Raw genomic sequence first — 20,079 nt, 5'->3', positions numbered from 1 at the left:
AGGAAAAAAGGAAGGGCGGGGGCTAAGAAAGAGAAAAACAGGAGGGAAGCTTTATTTAGACAACCTAATAATCTCCCATCTCTGGAGCACATCTATGGATGCCCCCTCACTCCATCAAGCCGCTCATTGTAGAGACAGAGCCAGTGGTGCTGGCCGGCCTGTCGATTTCCCATTATCTCTCTTGCAGAGGGGTCCTGCCAGCCCATACATCAGCAGGTCTGGACATGCTGACTTTCGTGGCCATCCATCAGCCGCAACCAACGAAACCACACAACTATGTCCCAAAGATCAAAAAACTACATTCTGGTACAAGACCACGGCCATATCTACATGTTATCTAGTCTCACCTGCAGGTGGAGAAGCAGCTCTGTTAGCATGGTTTTTTTACAATGTCACTGCCCAAAGGAAACGTCTGTTTTTATCTCTCAATATCAGAAGACAAATATGTGTCTGGTAATAAAAACAAGATCCACCTTCACCGCGTTTGCACAATAACGTTAATATTGGCAGAAATGGCAGAACAGTTGCCAATCCAAGTAACCAATCCTGTGATATGAGACCACAGTAGCAGCTATGACTGCCATATGAGCAGAACTGACCAATGGTGTTTCACTGTTCATACTGGCACAGTTATAGTTAGTTGCCTTCTGAAAATGGGATTTCAGGTTCAGAAAGGCTCTTCATTGGAGAGATTATCAGAATATCACCATTCTAAACAGCAATGCTGACTGTTGGTTAACGTCACAGGGTTAGACACTTCAGTAGAGGGAGTGGGGGGGGGTACACTTACACTTAGTTTGTAGGGCATGGACTCAAAATAGATTGAGGTCGCTGAGATCCTTTTTACGTCAGACATGTAGCCATGTGTCAGACTTGGGTGACAAACCGGAACAAACAGAGAAACAAACAGAAAAAGAGGCAAAACATTAGTTTTTTAAATACATTGTGGTAAATAAATGACCGAAAGACTAAACTTATAAGCTTAAGAAAAAGTAAATAAATGAATATATATAAAAAAAACAATGTCTACTGACTGTCCTCCATCAGGCAGGTCCAGGCCCATGATGCGGTCATGTGGGTTCAACACTGCAGTGTATGCGGCAAAGTTCGCAGGTGAGCCAGAATAAGGCTGGACATTCACACCCCACTCTTCTGGGTCCAGCTTGAAGGCCTCCAGAGCTCGTCTCTGACAAAGGAGCTCAATCTGGTCGACCACCTCTGCTCCACCGTAGTATCTGTGGATACACGAGAAACCGGGGAAAGTAATTAGGCTTCCGAGGGCTAAAAAATAAGAAAATTAAATTCCAATTTTAACAACAAAACGGTAGAAAAACAAAGACAAGTAGATAGATGGAGTTGCTTGTGAGAGTTTTTCAATTGAATTAACAAATGACATACTAACGGATGAATATTGTACAAACAAATGTATTCCCTGACATCATGGGCTTATATTCATCCATTTGGTTCATTACATTAAAATGTGAAACATTATAGCAGCAGAGTATGGAAGAAAAAAAAGAAATTTACATATTCATGGGGGAGGAAGATTTATTGGTAGACACGTATTCCACAACTGCCATGAATCAAATGAGCAACATTTCAGAACAGATCAGCTCCGTTTTCTGTTGTTAAATGTAAATTAACCAAGTGAAATAATACAAAACAGGGAAACGGAATATAAAAAAAATGAACTATTAGCCTGACACTAAGTTCTTCCAATGAATCCCCAAAGGAATCATCTTTAGCATAGCAGTAGCTGTGAATAATGGGCTGTGTGGTTGGCATAGTAATAGGGCACGCTAGAATGCAGTGTATAAATCAGTGTGGAGCTTTATAAGTTGGTTTGTGTGGTGTTTGTGTGCGTGTCCCAGAGCAGAGAATGTCCACTGTCCTAATAATCTGGGGTGTGGCTGAATAAATGCTCACCTTCTACCTGGGTAGCCTTCAGAATATTTGTTGTTCAGACAGGAGCCTTGAGCTTCCAGGGCCGCTCGACTGCAGAAATTCTGTGGCAATAACACACACACAAAAGAACACACACTCAGATCAATGCTGCCAGTGGACAAAAGGGACAAGGACGGCAAATTAAAGTCTGTTAAGTGATAGTGAGAAATCCCCCTGCAGCTAAAGGCAATCATTACAGTATTGAACCGCTGGACTTCCATCCACTAACACTCCACACTCAACAATGCTTATCACTTCACTCCTGGAGGATACAAGACAATGCAATCATTTTTTTTTTTTTCGCCCACAAACTCTGATAAATAAGTACGGCACCTTTCATTATTTTGCAGTCGAGTATGGCTGGCTGAAGAAAATGTATATATTAAAAAAAAACTCCACTAGGCAAATTAGGAAAACTGCATGTTAACAGCCATGTACAAGACATGGGGAAGAAAACAACATATAAAACATCATAAAAACAACTGTGATTAGCATTTCTGTAAAAGCACCAATGTCAGAAAAGATACAGCAGTAGTGGCTCATTAAAACTGCTTCAGTTTCCATTCATTATGGCAAAAAAAAAAGAAGTAATAAATCAAAAAGACGTGAAAATCGTTTTCTACAGCTCCACTACAACACCGGAGGAGATATTTTTTATCGTTGAATAAAGTTCATCAAATCAAGTCAATAATGCAGTGTAAAATGTTCTAAATGCTGTTGTCATATTACAGAACCATCAGGAATTACACAAGGGAAGCATTTTATTGGTGGTTTACCTAGGGATGGCTCAACTTTCTCGTGTCTGATACTGATACTGCAACTTGGAGTTTCTGCCAATACCAAAATCTAATCCACGCCAAGGGCTATCGCTGCTGAGGCTACAGTGTCTTCATTTACACGTCGCACAAAGTTAAGTTGCGCAATCGGGCTAAGGTATCAAATTGGACGGGCTGTAGTTGTTTTTTTAATGTTTTGTTTTGTAATGGATTGGATCATACGATCCTAAGGTTTCAAACAGAAACCATACAATATGCAAATGTTGTAAGTATCCACATTGCCCCGAACTGTATGCGTCATGTAAGACTGGTTTAAACTTTATTTAAAAAAAAAAAACCTTTCTGCAGACAGTGGAGTTAACACTTATCTTATTTATGACAATGGTTCCTCCTCCAGTGTTAAATATCATTATACAGGGAGCCAGTTCAAAAGGACACTAAAGAACTTTTGCATTGCAAAAGGAATGCATGCAGCTCAGGATCCACAGGTTGCAGACGCTCCTGGTGTTGAGGAATGCATTATTTCTATGTTAAGTGCTCACAAACACAAAAGCCAGTGTGTTTTGTGATTTCTAGTGTATGTGTGTGGTGGGGGGCGCGGTGTTTAGGGGAGTGAAAATATGCAAATGCTTCACCTGGGAGCAATGAGGTGATAAAGAGAAAGATAACAGCTTCAGAAAGCGTTTTACTGTAGCCTCTCTGTCTGTCATTCTAATGACTGCATATATTAGAAAAAGAAATCCATTTGGCACGCCATCGACTGTTTGTACTCTGCTGTTTGCATCTTAGTGGGGACTTCAACCTGACCACACACTGAGCCTCGGGGCCGATGAAGTCTAGCATTAAGTTTTATGATCATATTTCCTTGATTTGTGACCTGAGCCTTTGTTTACACCATTGACTGAGGGCAAAAAGCCTCTGAGGCAGAGCTTCTATCACAGAGAGACCTTTGTTTCAGAACCACTGTAATTGATATTTGTAAGCGCTTACGCTTTAATTAAAGCCTCCCTCTGAGTGGGGTTGTTGTGACGGAGCTGACACATAGGAAAAAGTCCATTCATAATGACCCAGTAATTATATACATTGCATATTTATATATTATATTATATATTTATATATACATAAATTTACAGATATTTTACACAGATCCTGGATGATTAGTAAAGTGGCGCAATTTCTCATTAGAATGAAAACACTGTGCACATGGCTATAATTGGTTTAGAATAATGTCAATAAGGTTGGCCAACAGGGAGAGGAAATCACTGTGTGTGTGTGTGTGTGCGCGCTGAGAGGTCTTGGGAATGTATGTATGCCTGTGATGTTCCTGCCACAGTGAGAAGAAGCAGAATGAAGATATCAGCTTTATCTCACAGCAGAGTGGTCAGGCTCTGTGCTGAGAGCAGGATGATCTACTCCACTGAACAACTGCTGTGGCAAAGAAGACACAGAAAGAGCAGAGGGAAAAACAACGCCAGATAAAGCACGGTCTGCTATTCGAGGAGGAAATTAAAAAAAAAAAAAACACACACACACACACGTGTATGTTCATTCATACACACATACAGTATATATATCTATATTTTTTTTAACACCCACACCCATCTTTTCTAGCTTTGACAATCGTTTTTTCTTCACTAAATGGTTCCTTTAAATTTAATATCGACAAACTCATATGACAGTCATAAAGGCTAAAAACAACAAATGGATTTGGATTAAAGCCGAATCCCTGCCAGTTTATTTTCATGTGATGCCGACAATTAAGATCTGTTAAAAAGGACGAATTGTGTATAAAAAGCTGTTTTTCTGTTTTATTTACTCTGTGAAGGTCAACAAAAAATGGTTTCCAATTGAAGCAAAAACATTTTTTTTTTAAATTTTGGGTCAATTTATTTTGTTACACATGGACTGTAAAGCAGAGGTGTCAAACATGCGGCCTGTGGGCCAAAGCTGGCCCACTAGGTCATTTTATCCGGCCCGCTTGATTAAATTTTGGAAATAAAGAAATTACACAAACAAGTATTATTCTTTAAATATTAATAAATAGTAATAAATATCTAATATACTTAAACTTCTTTGCATGAAAACAAAGGGGAAAATCGTGGACTTATTGTTATTTATAGTTAATTAGGTTACGATTGTACTGGTCCGGCCCACTTGACATCTAATTTGGGTGTATGCGGGCCGTGAACCTAACTGAGTTTGACACCTCTGCTGTAAAGCCTCTGAATGTATCAAATGAATTAAATCAGTTGTTTTTATAAATGAATCACGTGAGAAAAAAAAAAAACTTCAGGAACTTAAGGTATAGTATTACTGGGATAGTATCTTACTGTGATCCTATGTTGGCGTACCAAAAAAGTATATTTTTTCTGAATTTTAACAACAGAAATGGACATAGCTAAGTATTTTAAGGCAAATTAGTGTCTTTTTAGTCATTTTTGAGAAACTTTTATTTTCGGAGATTACTTCAGGAACTTAAGGTATAGTATTACTGGGATAGTATCTTACTGTGATCCTATGTTGGCGTACCAAAAAAGTATATTTTTTCTGAATTTTAACAACAGAAATGGACATAGCTAAGTATTTTAAGGCAAATTAGTGTCTTTTTAGTCATTTTTGAGAAACTTTTATTTTCGGAGATTACTTCAGGAACTTAAGGTATAGTATTACTGGGATAGTATCTTACTGTGATCCTATGTTGGCGTACCAAAAAAGTATATTTTTTCTGAATTTTAACAACAGAAATGGACATAGCTAAGTATTTTAAGGCAAATTAGTGTCTTTTTAGTCATTTTTGAGAAACTTTTATTTTCGGAGATTACTTCAGGAACTTAAGGTATAGTATTACTGGGATAGTATCTTACTGTGATCCTATGTTGGCGTACCAAAAAAGTATATTTTTTCTGAATTTTAACAACAGAAATGGACATAGCTAAGTATTTTAAGGCAAATTAGTGTCTTTTTAGTCATTTTTGAGAAACTTTTATTTTCGGAGATTACTTCAGGAACTTAAGGTATAGTATTACTGGGATAGTATCTTACTGTGATCCTATGTTGGCGTACCAAAAAAGTATATTTTTTCTGAATTTTAACAACAGAAATGGACATAGCTAAGTATTTTAAGGCAAATTAGTGTCTTTTTAGTCATTTTTGAGAAACTTTTATTTTCGGAGATTACTTCAGGAACTTAAGGTATAGTATTACTGGGATAGTATCTTACTGTGATCCTATGTTGGCGTACCAAAAAAGTATATTTTTTCTGAATTTTAACAACAGAAATGGACATAGCTAAGTATTTTAAGGCAAATTAGTGTCTTTTTAGTCATTTTTGAGAAACTTTTATTTTCGGAGATTACTTCAGGAACTTAAGGTATAGTATTACTGGGATAGTATCTTACTGTGATCCTATGTTGGCGTACCAAAAAAGTATATTTTTTCTGAATTTTAACAACAGAAATGGACATAGCTAAGTATTTTAAGGCAAATTAGTGTCTTTTTAGTCATTTTTGAGAAACTTTTATTTTCGGAGATTACTTCAGGAACTTAAGGTATAGTATTACTGGGATAGTATCTTACTGTGATCCTATGTTGGCGTACCAAAAAAGTATATTTTTTCTGAATTTTAACAACAGAAATGGACATAGCTAAGTATTTTAAGGCAAATTAGTGTCTTTTTAGTCATTTTTGAGAAACTTTTATTTTCGGAGATTACTTCAGGAACTTAAGGTATAGTATTACTGGGATAGTATCTTACTGTGATCCTATGTTGGCGTACCAAAAAAGTATATTTTTTCTGAATTTTAACAACAGAAATGGACATAGCTAAGTATTTTAAGGCAAATTAGTGTCTTTTTAGTCATTTTTGAGAAACTTTTATTTTCGGAGATTACTTCAGGAACTTAAGGTATAGTATTACTGGGATAGTATCTTACTGTGATCCTATGTTGGCGTACCAAAAAAGTATATTTTTTCTGAATTTTAACAACAGAAATGGACATAGCTAAGTATTTTAAGGCAAATTAGTGTCTTTTTAGTCATTTTTGAGAAACTTTTATTTTCGGAGATTACTTCAGGAACTTAAGGTATAGTATTACTGGGATAGTATCTTACTGTGATCCTATGTTGGCGTACCAAAAAAGTATATTTTTTCTGAATTTTAACAACAGAAATGGACATAGCTAAGTATTTTAAGGCAAATTAGTGTCTTTTTAGTCATTTTTGAGAAACTTTTATTTTCGGAGATTACTTCAGGAACTTAAGGTATAGTATTACTGGGATAGTATCTTACTGTGATCCTATGTTGGCGTACCAAAAAAGTATATTTTTTCTGAATTTTAACAACAGAAATGGACATAGCTAAGTATTTTAAGGCAAATTAGTGTCTTTTTAGTCATTTTTGAGAAACTTTTATTTTCGGAGATTACTTCAGGAACTTAAGGTATAGTATTACTGGGATAGTATCTTACTGTGATCCTATGTTGGCGTACCAAAAAAGTATATTTTTTCTGAATTTTAACAACAGAAATGGACATAGCTAAGTATTTTAAGGCAAATTAGTGTCTTTTTAGTCATTTTTGAGAAACTTTTATTTTCGGAGATTACTTCAGGAACTTAAGGTATAGTATTACTGGGATAGTATCTTACTGTGATCCTATGTTGGCGTACCAAAAAAGTATATTTTTTCTGAATTTTAACAACAGAAATGGACATAGCTAAGTATTTTAAGGCAAATTAGTGTCTTTTTAGTCATTTTTGAGAAACTTTTATTTTCGGAGATTACTTCAGGAACTTAAGGTATAGTATTACTGGGATAGTATCTTACTGTGATCCTATGTTGGCGTACCAAAAAAGTATATTTTTTCTGAATTTTAACAACAGAAATGGACATAGCTAAGTATTTTAAGGCAAATTAGTGTCTTTTTAGTCATTTTTGAGAAACTTTTATTTTCGGAGATTACTTCAGGAACTTAAGGTATAGTATTACTGGGATAGTATCTTACTGTGATCCTATGTTGGCGTACCAAAAAAGTATATTTTTTCTGAATTTTAACAACAGAAATGGACATAGCTAAGTATTTTAAGGCAAATTAGTGTCTTTTTAGTCATTTTTGAGAAACTTTTATTTTCGGAGATTACTTCAGGAACTTAAGGTATAGTATTACTGGGATAGTATCTTACTGTGATCCTATGTTGGCGTACCAAAAAAGTATATTTTTTCTGAATTTTAACAACAGAAATGGACATAGCTAAGTATTTTAAGGCAAATTAGTGTCTTTTTAGTCATTTTTGAGAAACTTTTATTTTCGGAGATTACTTCAGGAACTTAAGGTATAGTATTACTGGGATAGTATCTTACTGTGATCCTATGTTGGCGTACCAAAAAAGTATATTTTTTCTGAATTTTAACAACAGAAATGGACATAGCTAAGTATTTTAAGGCAAATTAGTGTATTTTTAGTCATTTTTGAGAAACTTTTATTTTCGGAGATTACTTCAGGAACTTAAGGTATAGTATTATTGGTGTAGTATTTTACTGTGATCCTATGTTGGCGTACCAAAAAAGTATATTTTTTCTGAATTTTAACAACAGAAATGGACATAGCTAAGTATTTTAAGGCAAATTAGTGTATTTTTAGTCATTTTTGAGAAACTTTTATTTTCGGAGATTACTTCAGGAACTTAGTGGTATAGTATTATTGGTGTAGTATTTTACTGTGATCCTATGTTGGCGTACCAAAAAGTATACTTCACTGTTTCTTTAGAGATGGTGAAAGTTCTTTATTCAAGGGGAACCAATTTGACAGCGCTCAAAGCAGTGTTGCTTCATTACCAGATTAATCCACAGCTCTCAATGATTTGTATTTGTCTGTCTGGTTGGTTTCTTTTATACTGCTATTTTCTAACACTTCGTTAAGTGAAGTTTTTTTGTGCAAAAAGCAAGTCGTTTCCTACTTTTAATGGCTGAAAATGTCATTAAATGTCAAAAAAAAAAGTTTTTTAATTAATTCTCAGCAATTGGTTCAGGTAGTGTTTTACCTCAGAGGCAATGAGCTCTAGACCACGGCACTGTCTGTCTTTCTCCTTCTGCAGCAGAGTCCACATCTCTGGGTCGTCCTGGGCCAAGCTCTCCTGGCCTGTCCATGGACGGTCCTCATTTGTTGAATGGGTGGCAGCATGGGACTGTTGCCCACGTAAGCTGAGCCGAAGTGGGACTCTTTGGCACAGGGGCTGTGTCAGAGAAACATAAATAAGCACACAGTCAAAAACATTTAAAGACAACAGAAAAAAGAGAAGTATGAAAAAAATAAAGCAATTCCTCCACATATCCTCAATTCAGGTCTAAACTCCTTGCAAGTGTTTTGTTTGGGTGTGTTTGTCTTCTCCACCATGTCACAATTTGCTTCTATCTATATCTTCTTCAGACATGTTCCTTGTCCAAAGACCTAAGACAGTTTTGCACACAATTTATTGGAATCCAATCAACCGTAGTTAAAAATTGATGTTTCCTCTGATTTTGACATAACTGAGGATTGACAGGCCTCAACACTTGGCAAGATCAACACTTGCAAAAGATATAATGATTAAACTTGTCCACACTGTTGGTGACAGAGACATGTCTCAATATGTCTGAACTCTTAAAACTGGACAACTTTTGAAATTACATCATCCATCTTGGATGTTTATGATTTCCCTCTTTGGTGATAACATTGCTGATCCAGTGTTTCAATGGCAAAAAGTATGCAAACATGAGTGATTTTTTTCCTGAACTATCCCAACAAAACGAGCACAGATTTCAGCATTTTGCCTTCCTGTTCCCCACTGTCTAATGTGTAAAATGGTGTAATTAAAAGCTGGCATGTTTGTGCGATATCTGTTATCAGCACGGGTGTTTAAATTTTGCCTCTGTCAGCAATTTTGTGAGTGACTGACTTTTACAGCCTAAGTGTACCAAGGGAGGCATGTAGAGACCAGATTCAGCACTTCCTGCTTATCTAATCTGGACTGGGGCTGGTGAGTTCCTCTTCCACAGCTGCTGTTCAGTGTGATCATGTGAATGAAAACGGGGGAAAGGCCGTACGATTTTCACTGGCTGTGGAACTTCTTTGGGGGCTGATTAAAACATCAATACATTTAGTCCGTGTTCCTCCACTCCACCCTTACCCTGCTTTAAGTATATGCTATAATGAATGAATCTTAAAGTCCCCAATACTTTGTGCCCTTCTGTCCTAAAGTCCCCTTTGCAAATCCCGATCATTAAGCAGATCACTTTCCAGAAGAATAATCAGAGGTTAGAAATGAAAAAAAAATATCCTGAGCTGGTTGATTGCACTCAGAACAAATTCACTCCCTTCTTTCATTTAATCAACAGTATGATGATGAGTCTATGTTGACATCAATCCTGCCAACCAACCTATAGTTATCATCTGTGCAGGTGTAGCCCAGTGTCACGGACAACCTCTCTTTAATAGTGCCATTAAAAAGCGATTAACACAATGCTGAGGAGTGACTGAGGATGCCCACAAGACAGAAGAATGATTCCAGTTGCTTTACTGCAGTGCAAGTGATTGAGTGATTGAGATTTTCTTAATGACTGTAATGCATATTACTTTTGTAATTTTAAAGGGTACATCTATATGTATCATAAAGGAAATGTATATAAATACCAGGGATGCAAAGAATACAACCAAATAAATGCATCAAGTAATTAACCATAAAAAAACTGTTTTGACTTTTTCCTGAAATATTCAATGTGTTTGTTTGAGATGTAATATGAATAAATACACAGATATTGACAAAAAATTATATATCACAAATTCCCAGAGTCATAATGTATGTCGCTGTCCTCCTTTCATTTTCCATTTTCTTTGTCAGTAGTTGGACATTTCTGTGCAGAATGTTCCAACTTTGTGCCAACTTTTCCTCATACACTGATTCTGCAGCAAGATGCAAACCTAAGTGAACCGCTGAATGCCTTGAACACAACTTTTAAATCACTTTAGCTGAGGATTCTGTAATGTATAAAATCGTTTGAGCAATCGTTTGATTTTCAGCTAAAAGTGGAGGTGCACAAAGGGCTATTCTATGCTGAACCATAGTAGTAGTCACCAGAGTCAGCCTTTCTGAGTGTATTCTGATACCCATTGGGACAAGCCTCACAAGACATAATATGACGGTCCTCAAAACACCATTAGACCTGCTATGGGCCATAAAATGGTAACCTACGGTGAACCAGTGGGCATGTTCAGCACAAGTCATTTAAAGAGCATTATCACAGCAGTGTTTTTACAGGTGGTCATAAACCTATGTGTTCCCCGGCGATTGCCCATGTTGATGAACTTATGTTGCCCCATTCTATTTGTCTCGCTCGACAAACTGTAGATACGTTTGCCACCAGTAGATGGCAGAATTTATAATTCTTTGCAGTATTTGAAATGTCAACATTTCTAAACAACGTGATCCGCGAAAGGAGCCATGAGCAACTAATATACTGGTTATATCAAGTCAAATTCTTGTTTGTCTTGGATTTAGTGCTTAAAAAGTAAATTAGAATTTACTTAGTCACATCTTTTTTACTCCCTCTTTTTATCCACTCCCCAGAGTGGGGCAGAGGGGACATGGGTGACACACCAGGGCCACATTAAGAGCAGATTTCTAACGATCACTACCTTGGCCTTCTGTCACCATGGGCAGTGGAGAATGTGGACATGAGAAGACGGGTCCCTTCCCCAGGGTTCTGAAAAAGAGCAAGGCCTGGGGAGACAGGACAGGCTGCCTCTGAGGACAGTTTTTTTTTGCAGCAAAATCACACAGGTCATTAAACCTTGACGGAAAATGTCCTTTGCTGTCTGAAATTGTACTAGGACACACCATGGCTGCAAAAATAAAGCCACCAGGACATTGCCATAGTTAGAGTACAACGGATGACTGCAAAACCGACAAGGGTACCTTTCCTTCCTCCTCACCTGCACATTATTCTCTTCTTTTTTTCCTTCCTATCCTGCTGTCCTGATCATGTCACCCTGCACTTTTTATACACTCAGACAAGACGCACTTGTGTAAGAACGGTGGATGGAAACAGACCACATACAGGTCAGTCCCTGCAGTCCACCTCTGTCTTAAGACTGAGATTAAATAATGAAGACAAGATTAACTTATCCAAGCAGAGTGAGATCCAAGTCACAGGCAACACACTGTCAAAGTGGGTGTATTCTTGGCACCAGATTATGCTGTCGTTTGAAGGTGAACTTGTTGAAAAACTCTAATGTGATGAAAAGGAGCAGAATAGGCCACATCAACAGAGGTGTTGAGCACTCAGTAAAAGTACAGTCACAGATGTGCTGCATCTGCCTGGAAATGATAAAGTAATTGTCAGCAGTTTGACTTTCCTGGCTAACATCTGTGCCCAAATGACGAAGACAGAGAAAGAAATACCAGGAAGAGGGAAAATCGTTTCATTATCACTACTTGTGTTTTTTTTTTGTCCATTTCCGGATGCAGCTTTGAAGCAAGCCAATTTTACAGATGACTGCTGCTCATCAGAGGCAATACCAAACAACAATCTGCCTGTACCGGAGAAAACTAGAAAAAACTGGAGGAGAAACGGCAAAGAAAAAGAGACATACGGTGGAGAAGTAGAGGTGTCAACAGGGCAAGAGCATCCAGTAACTCTGGCACACTGCTGCTCCGTTTCCTGTCACCAACTAATAGCAGGGTTGTCCATTATAAATTGGCCTGTGATTCAGTCTAGATGACACTAGACCGGGAGCTGCGGCTGAGGTGAAGTAGTGCGAAAAGACAATGCTGTATCGAAGAAGACTTCACACTATCTGGAGCTAATGGTTGTGGGGTTGACATTAAAATACAGTTCCACATTTTCTTTTCCTCTTCTCCCATGTGCTGTATTTATGAGGATGACCACCATTGTAGGTAGTAGCTAACTTGCCACATGCTTATAGGGAAGAACTGCTCTATTTTACTGAGGTTTGTGTTCAATTTGCACAAAAATGTAATCGGTACTGTTTTGGTATAAAAAAAACACATTTTAATAAACTCCAGTATCTACACATATCCCTGACTGAATTCATGGGTTTTGTTGTTCTGACACATATAACATAGTACTTTATTGAATAGATAGGATCCGTTACAGGGTGAGGTGGGGCGGGTACTTAAAGCCTTGAGAGATAACAGCATCTGCACATGCTCATGCCATGTCTCTTATGAATTCAAGCAATAACGCCCCTTTACTACATAACGTACATAATGTTAGAGATTTTCAGAAGACTTTCTTTTATGTTACGATCACTTGTATTTACACTTGCTTAATTCATGGACTATCTGAATACTTTTTATAGTTCAGTTCTAGTTCACAAAACACTTTGTGTCTACAATTCCAATAATTGATGATTTTTAGGCTTAGGCTTATGATGACTTGTGTCTGCCGACTTCTTTGGCTTATTAAATTTCACAACCTGGTGGGACACTGATCTACCTAAGGCAGAAAACAACCTGGTTTTTCTTGCAACAAATAACTAAACCCAAAGAGAAACAATTACCCATTTCTCATGCGTGATGATTATTGTTGCATTACTCCAAGACTAATGAACTGGGGCTTGGTAGACCTGTACTGATGACAGGAATGTAAAGAATTGGAAACTTGCAGCAACAGGTCCACATTAAAGGAACATGTTTTCCTTGATGGATTTTGAAAAAATACATTTTCAAATACTTGAATGGATGGAAAACATTCTGTTTTCTACACACATCAAGTCAATGGAACATGGGACCTTTAAAAAAAAAATAGAGTCTTGTGAGACCTCTAAAAGTCAATTAAGAACTAAACCTGACTAACTGGCTTGAATAGAAAGAGTATGCAAGCACATGAATCACTCAGTTGAAGGGGAAAGTAAAATTCCAACATTCTAGTACTAACTAACTAACTGCATAATTTTGGGTGCAGGGTTTTTTTTATACGAGAACCAGTGCCTTTTAGTATTTATTTTACAGTTTTCGGTTAGAAAACACGCTAAACGGTAAAACATACAAAATTAGATGCAGGGCATTTATTTTGTCAATCAATTAAAATTTAAATGATTGTTTTAGTCCAAGCATCTACATATGTATATACCTTTGTATAAAACAAAAACATAGGAATTTACAACAATGCAATAACACAAAAAGCACACATATTGTGGTGGCTTTTTAAAAAAAATTAAGGTAAATGTAGAGAAGAAACACTTTAGTTTGCTTCTTAGCTAATGCAAAAAATAACTAAATAACAGAATGCTAATTCATTAAAACATACATTAATTCAATTCAATGAACCAATGCTGTCTAAAAACAACAGGACAAAGGGCCTAGGAAAACTATGCATTTTAAACTGTTGAATATTTCAAACCTAGTTGAAGTCATTGACTGTCCACAATTAATCTGAACAATGACATGATGAGCATATGTTTGTGTATAGTCCATTTTTTATTTAGGTAATTTAAACTATTTATGACATGTATCACTTCATTTATTTTACAAAGAAATTGATGCTATATAGTAGGAATATTTCTAAAGGAATATATATATTCATATAAATATGAATATATATGTAAATATTTGGTCTGAAAAATTAAAAATACTGTTAAAAAGTTAGAATAGTTGTTGTTCAAACATATCCTGTACTCAAAAATATGCACTACATCTTTGTTGAAAATACTTTTTAGAAATACATTTTTAGAAGCTTTACTTATCATTGGCCCATATACAGTGATTTATTAAAGTAATAAAATAACATTTGTGCAGCATTTCATATTAAAACAAAGCCAAGGACATTCTGAAACCACTGGAAAGTGGGCCATAAAAACTATTTTATCTGTTACATAATGGTCTCAAAGTTGAAAAGGTTAATATTTGCTTAGCGTTTGGCAGGTACACTTCTAGTTATTTTTGCACTTTGGACATCAGTAAGGGAAAAGACCAGTTAATTCTAGTTTTTATATGGAGGTCTGGGACACGTCTTATCTGGACTCGTGTAGAACTGGTTGTTTATCTTAAAGTTAAACGCAATACAGGGGAAATATTAAATAAAAGCATACAGCACATATAGTAACACTGAACATTTGTACTTGTGATTATAAACAGAGTAATAATACGGCGTTTTATTCTAACTAGGAGGCGAGTTGTGGTAGTGTAACCTTGTTTTACCTCTCGTTCACTCATACATGATGAAACTGAGCAGCCGCTGTTGCATCATTACGTGGACACTGCTGCAGCACGCATATAACATACAGAGGCAACTCTACACCTAGCTTAACAGCTACACGCCAACAAACAGCAAACACTTGTAACATTGGAAATTTTGAAGGAGATATGAAATACTTAAAAGGTTTAGTTACTTTAAACACCAACTCCACTGTTTATGTTTGATATTTAAACCGAAGTGAGGACCCCATTGAGCAGCAGCGGGTCCAGCTTATTAGCAACACAGCTAAACAAAAACACCGTCTAAACTTTAACACAACTAAAGTCACGAATGCGCTGGTTTACTCACCCGCGTGAGTTGTCTTGCAGCGAAGGAGAGCATGTTTCCAGTTCTCAGTGAAGGCAGAGAGAAAGTGGGAGACCAGCAGCCAGCTCAGAAACACTCGCACACGCTCACTCCGAAAACACCGCTGATAGGCAACGGAAAAGGCGGGTCCTCGCTGTTGGCGACGGGTAGTGACGTGTATCCGGCCGAAAGCCCCAATGGGACTTGTAGGCAGAAAAGGTTCACGGTCCTCAGTGAGAAAGGGTAGAGCCACAAACAGCTGTCCGGTCGACATTACTTTAGTATAAATGTAATTCTTAAAACATCAAAGCGAAATCACAACCTTCATTTTGGAACTAGAACTGCATTTTGGAATAAGTATATTTAATTTGTTTGTCAGCAAAAGCAGAGGCTTTTGTTATTTTACATTTTATTTTTTTCTTGGCTATGAACTGTATCTCTGTGTGTTTGGCTATCTCAAACACACAGAGATATCAGACAAAGATATCATCAGTGGATAATTATACCAAATTTCTGTTATTCAGTCATTAACTAGTGATATTAAATTCTGACCCTGGAATAAAAAAAAAATCAATATTAAACAAATTATAATGTAGAAGTTGTGTTCCTTACATATTATGTTGATGATTCACTAATTTTTATTTGTTGGGAGCAAGAGTAGTGTGGTGGTACAGTGGGATTCCTGACCGCCATGCTTTATACACATTTTTTTCATTTATTATACCCTAATTGGTTGGTGGCTGTGGAGTGGCTGGAATGCCAGAAAAACTAGCTACTCCAGCAATCACATTGTCCAAACTGTTCTCAGTAACCTGTGTAAAATACATTGATCTCATCTCAATGTCATTGATCAAGATCATAATAGGTTATTGAGCAGGACTGAGATGAAGATTCAATGACTGCGTGTTATCTAATGAAATTCTATGTCCAATTATCATCAAGTTAGAAATGTTGGGCATGAGGAGTCAATGATGCTAAGCTGGAGATTGTCTGAAGGGCTGGGTGTGGTTTAAGGTTGTTTGATGACATTAGCATCACAAAATACTGGTTTTCTTTTGATAACATCCGGCTTATCTAAGATAGTATGTTGAAGACACCTAAGGGCCTGGGACTAACTGATCCAATGTTTGCTCAGGTGTAACAACCTGAAAATTTCGTTAAAAATAATATTTCCTTGTATTTTCCATCTCCTTTAAAAAGAGTCAGAAATCAATGCCATCTTTAAAATGTCTTAAAATTGGTTTTCCACATTAAATCATTTTAATACATTTCTGAAAATTAAAAAACTTCATATCTTCACAAAAAGCATAGTCATGCCTTTCTAATCAGAAGGGAATTGTAACCAAATTCTTAATAGTTCCTCTTGCTGGATGTGATAACGTAACCGCGCTGCAGAGCTCGTGCATGCCTGCAGCGAGGAATGAAGACGTGACAGAGAGACAGTTTAAGAGATTTTAATGTGCTTTTTCATACAGTATATTGTATGCATTTCCAGCATAGCGTTTCTCATACATATAACTCTCCTACATCCAGGGTTCGAAACATATGGTTGAGGTGGATGATTAACAGTCAGTCTACCATAACATTATGTCTGCCTTAAAGTGACGGCACATTCACACGTTTCCGAGGTTTACTGTGTAATCCGAAGGCATTATAATGATTCCAGCTTTTTCCAACCGTCTTCCCTAACTGCAAAAAGTAATAACATTGAGAAACAAATATCTAGAAACAATAAAGGTTTTTTTTGTCCCAGTATGAGTACAGTATTTACAGGGAACATGTAAAGAAATAAATAGAAACTAAAGTCATATATACAAAGTTGGAAAATAATTCAGAGAGAAATCAACCACATTTTTACCATCAGTAACTGCGATTACAATTGTTTTATATTCACAATTCACAGCAGTCGAGGGGCAAAAAAACTGCCCCCTGCGTCTTTACTGTAATCAATATGACTATCATTTCCATCATTATCATAGTTTTCATCATCTTTGACATTAATATGGTCCATACATCATATATTTTCTCAGCTCAGTCTCACTTACTTATCCAAGGTAAGGGTGCTCACTTTGGAAGTTGTAGTCCGGACACACTTTTTGAACCAGCTTGTAGTCGATGCTGAAGAAAGAGATGAAAATGCAGATCACCTTGAAGGGTTTAGCACAGAGCCAGGCAGAGTGAGACTGGGTGTGTTCCGTGAAGCAGGTCTGAGACGGGTCGTACAAGCAGGGTTTGGGCTTCTTGGATCTGTTGGTTTTCTCGTACTCCACCCGACAGTTGAATGTCTTTGTCTCTTTGGGGTCAAGAGTGGTCTGCTGGTTGTCATGGATCTGGAGGTCTTGCTGAGTGTGAGGGTACAGATGTGGCTGCTGCTGCTGGAGGACCTCAAACTCCACCACTTTGGTCGGTGGCACGATGCTGACCGAAACGTTCCCCAGGCTTGAGGAGTTGTGACGGAAGTAAACGGTGAATGTTCCGTTGATATGGTCCACAATCTTCCCTGTCACCAACAAGCTGAACTTCAAGGTCCTGACATTGAAGTAGAAATCACCCCAGCCAAAAATCTTCTTGGTCTTCGTGGAGGTCTTATGCGATGGCTTGCGCTTAGAGCGATAGCCTGTCTGATCCAGGAGCAGCGACTGGTTTCGGTTTGGGTCGTAGGGGTTGTAGAAACTGTAAGTGGGCGGCTTGGACTTGATGGGTGTCTGGTCGATGGAAGTGGAGAAGATACGGGTTTGGTATGGAGGCTTAACGACCCCTCCTGTTGTTCCTCCCACTGTGCCTCCACCCATGCCATATGGAAGAGTTTTCATCACCGATCCCACTGGACCCAGATCTGAGAAGTCCACTTGCTTCTCCAACCCATGGACCTAACGAAGAAAAAAAAAATCACATGGGTTTCATCTTTGGATTTCAGCTCTTTTCTGCAGTACTCACTACCTACTATACTGTCACATATTGTATTAGTACTGACAGCACACATCCAGAAGCACTCCAACAGTCTTTTTGATCTTTTCTTAGGTGAAAATGCATAATCAATAACAGCTAAAATGTCTGTATAGATGTTAGGTTCAGGTGAAATGTTTGACTCAGTTAATTGTATTTTCATTAAGACATATGTCTTTTTTGCTCTAAATACGTTTCTTTCTTTCTAGTCCTAATCTTTATATGTCACTGAACTCATCTCTCAAATTAATTCATAATTCCTAACACACCATGGTTTCTGTTTTCAGTCTTGTACCTGGCAAAAAAACCCAACCTTTACATTGTAAATTAATAGACATAAACCTTTGTTTGTTCAAACACGTTTGTGCCTTCAATCCACAGCTTTGCTGGTTATACAAGACCGGCTGGAAATCTTCTTCGCTCTGTGTTACATCTGATCAGTCACATTACTGCCGCGCTCTCATACATATGTATGCGAGTACAACCACTCTGAAGTGAACACGTTAGGACTTTATGCTTTAAAACATCCATGAAATGACAAGACTTAAAAACCGCATTTGCAAACCCTGAGGACGATTTAAAATAAGCTGCAAAATCGAGTCAAACGAAAACGTCGAAATGAGAACAGCGTCGGTTCCTGTCACACGAGGCCAATTTGTGTCTCCTTTCATTCCTGATGAAGACAACACGACTGACTAGAGCGGCTCAGACAGAGGTTCTGCCCATCTTTAATCAATCACTGAACCGTATAACAACTCAACAGGGCTGTTTGCAGAGAGAGCGCGGATCAGCACTCGATACAAGTCCTAATGCATTCAGTCATTCAATTAACATACCTATTTTAGCAGGCAATTCATTAACATGGAGGCAGAGCTGCCGTCCAAACAGACAGAAAATAACTCAGAATTTATTGATCTCTCAACGAATAAATTACCCAAAAAACAGAAAGCTCCTGATAAATGACCAGCGGCCAGAATAATGAACTGCTGAAGATTTCTACTAGACACCGGCCGCCTCTTTTGTTGCAGTGACAAGGGGGTCAGCACAGCGACGTGGCAAAATTAAATTTGTGAATTGGCGTGGCGAGTCGTCTCTGACAGGTAGGAGCAATAAACAGTGAATAGCGAGGAGAATAATACACTCACAGCTAACGCAACAAACAAAGCGTACAGTGAATGCAAGATGGAGACTTGCTGTGAATGCGCCGTCAGCACTGCTGTCAGCCAACTCCGTGTGTTGCCATCTGTCAGGCTAACACTCCGCTGGTGCAACCCTAATCACTTCTCCAGCTCGTAGCACAGAGCTGGAACCAGCACCATCATCATAATCCTCAACCATCATCTGCAGCAACATCACAGCACGTACCTCAACCCCCAGCCATCAGGGTCAAGTGTATGAAGCTCCAATATGATTTCATCTTGGGGTCTGAGGTTGGGGTTTTTAAGGGAGGGTAGGGTGGTGCAAATACGAAGTCAGCACCTTTGCCAAACATTGACTGATGTGGACGAAGATGGACGAAGATGAGTGTGTGTGTTTGGGGGGGAGGGGGGTCATCAGGCTGCCAACAAAAGTAATAAAATACCAACGGAAACCAATAAATAGATGGACTTTCTATTAGCCTAAATATAAATTTTATTTTGTGCTTGACAGTAAATCTATCCTAGCGGAGAGGATTTGTTAGAAGAAATATCAAATATTTTTCCCCTGACGTGAAATCCATACGCTATGGACTTTTTGCAAAACAGCGGATGTTAGCTATAAGGTCACATCAGGCAGCTGCAACCAGCGACAGGTTGACGGGTTGGAAAATGTAGCATCTAGGTCTTTGTTTCCTTCAAAGCATTTGTTTACTAGGTACAACGACAGAGATGTAAAGGT

At 37.8% G+C, this 20,079-nt stretch overlaps 2 protein-coding genes across 2 annotated transcripts in view; both read right to left on the bottom strand.

Annotated features, from left to right (window-relative positions):
• Positions 1-15,412, bottom strand: part of shmt2 (serine hydroxymethyltransferase 2 (mitochondrial)) — a 27,285-nt gene extending 11,873 nt beyond the window's left edge. Inside the window, exons 1-5 of the mRNA XM_008320654.3 lie at positions 15,259-15,412; positions 8,757-8,948; positions 1,927-2,006; positions 1,035-1,235; positions 791-872 (exon numbers count right to left, since the gene is read on the bottom strand). Of these exons, the coding sequence (XP_008318876.1) occupies positions 791-872; positions 1,035-1,235; positions 1,927-2,006; positions 8,757-8,948; positions 15,259-15,291 (588 nt within the window). The 5' untranslated portion in view covers positions 15,292-15,412. The remainder of the gene's footprint in view (positions 1-790; positions 873-1,034; positions 1,236-1,926; positions 2,007-8,756; positions 8,949-15,258) is intronic.
• Positions 15,413-16,701: 1,289 nt separating this feature from the next.
• nxph4 (neurexophilin 4) overlaps positions 16,702-20,079 on the bottom strand; it is a 37,998-nt gene continuing 34,620 nt past the window's right edge. Inside the window, exon 2 of the mRNA XM_017036982.2 lies at positions 16,702-18,125. Within this exon, the coding sequence (XP_016892471.1) occupies positions 17,301-18,125 (825 nt within the window). The 3' untranslated portion in view covers positions 16,702-17,300. The remainder of the gene's footprint in view (positions 18,126-20,079) is intronic.

This window comes from Cynoglossus semilaevis, chromosome 11, assembly GCF_000523025.1.
Source record: "Cynoglossus semilaevis isolate Cse_v1.0 chromosome 11, Cse_v1.0, whole genome shotgun sequence".
In the NCBI taxonomy this organism is placed as follows: Eukaryota; Metazoa; Chordata; class Actinopteri; order Pleuronectiformes; family Cynoglossidae; genus Cynoglossus; species Cynoglossus semilaevis.
The sequence above is the reverse complement of the archived record's forward strand: the minus strand, read 5'-3'. Positions and strand labels throughout refer to the sequence as shown.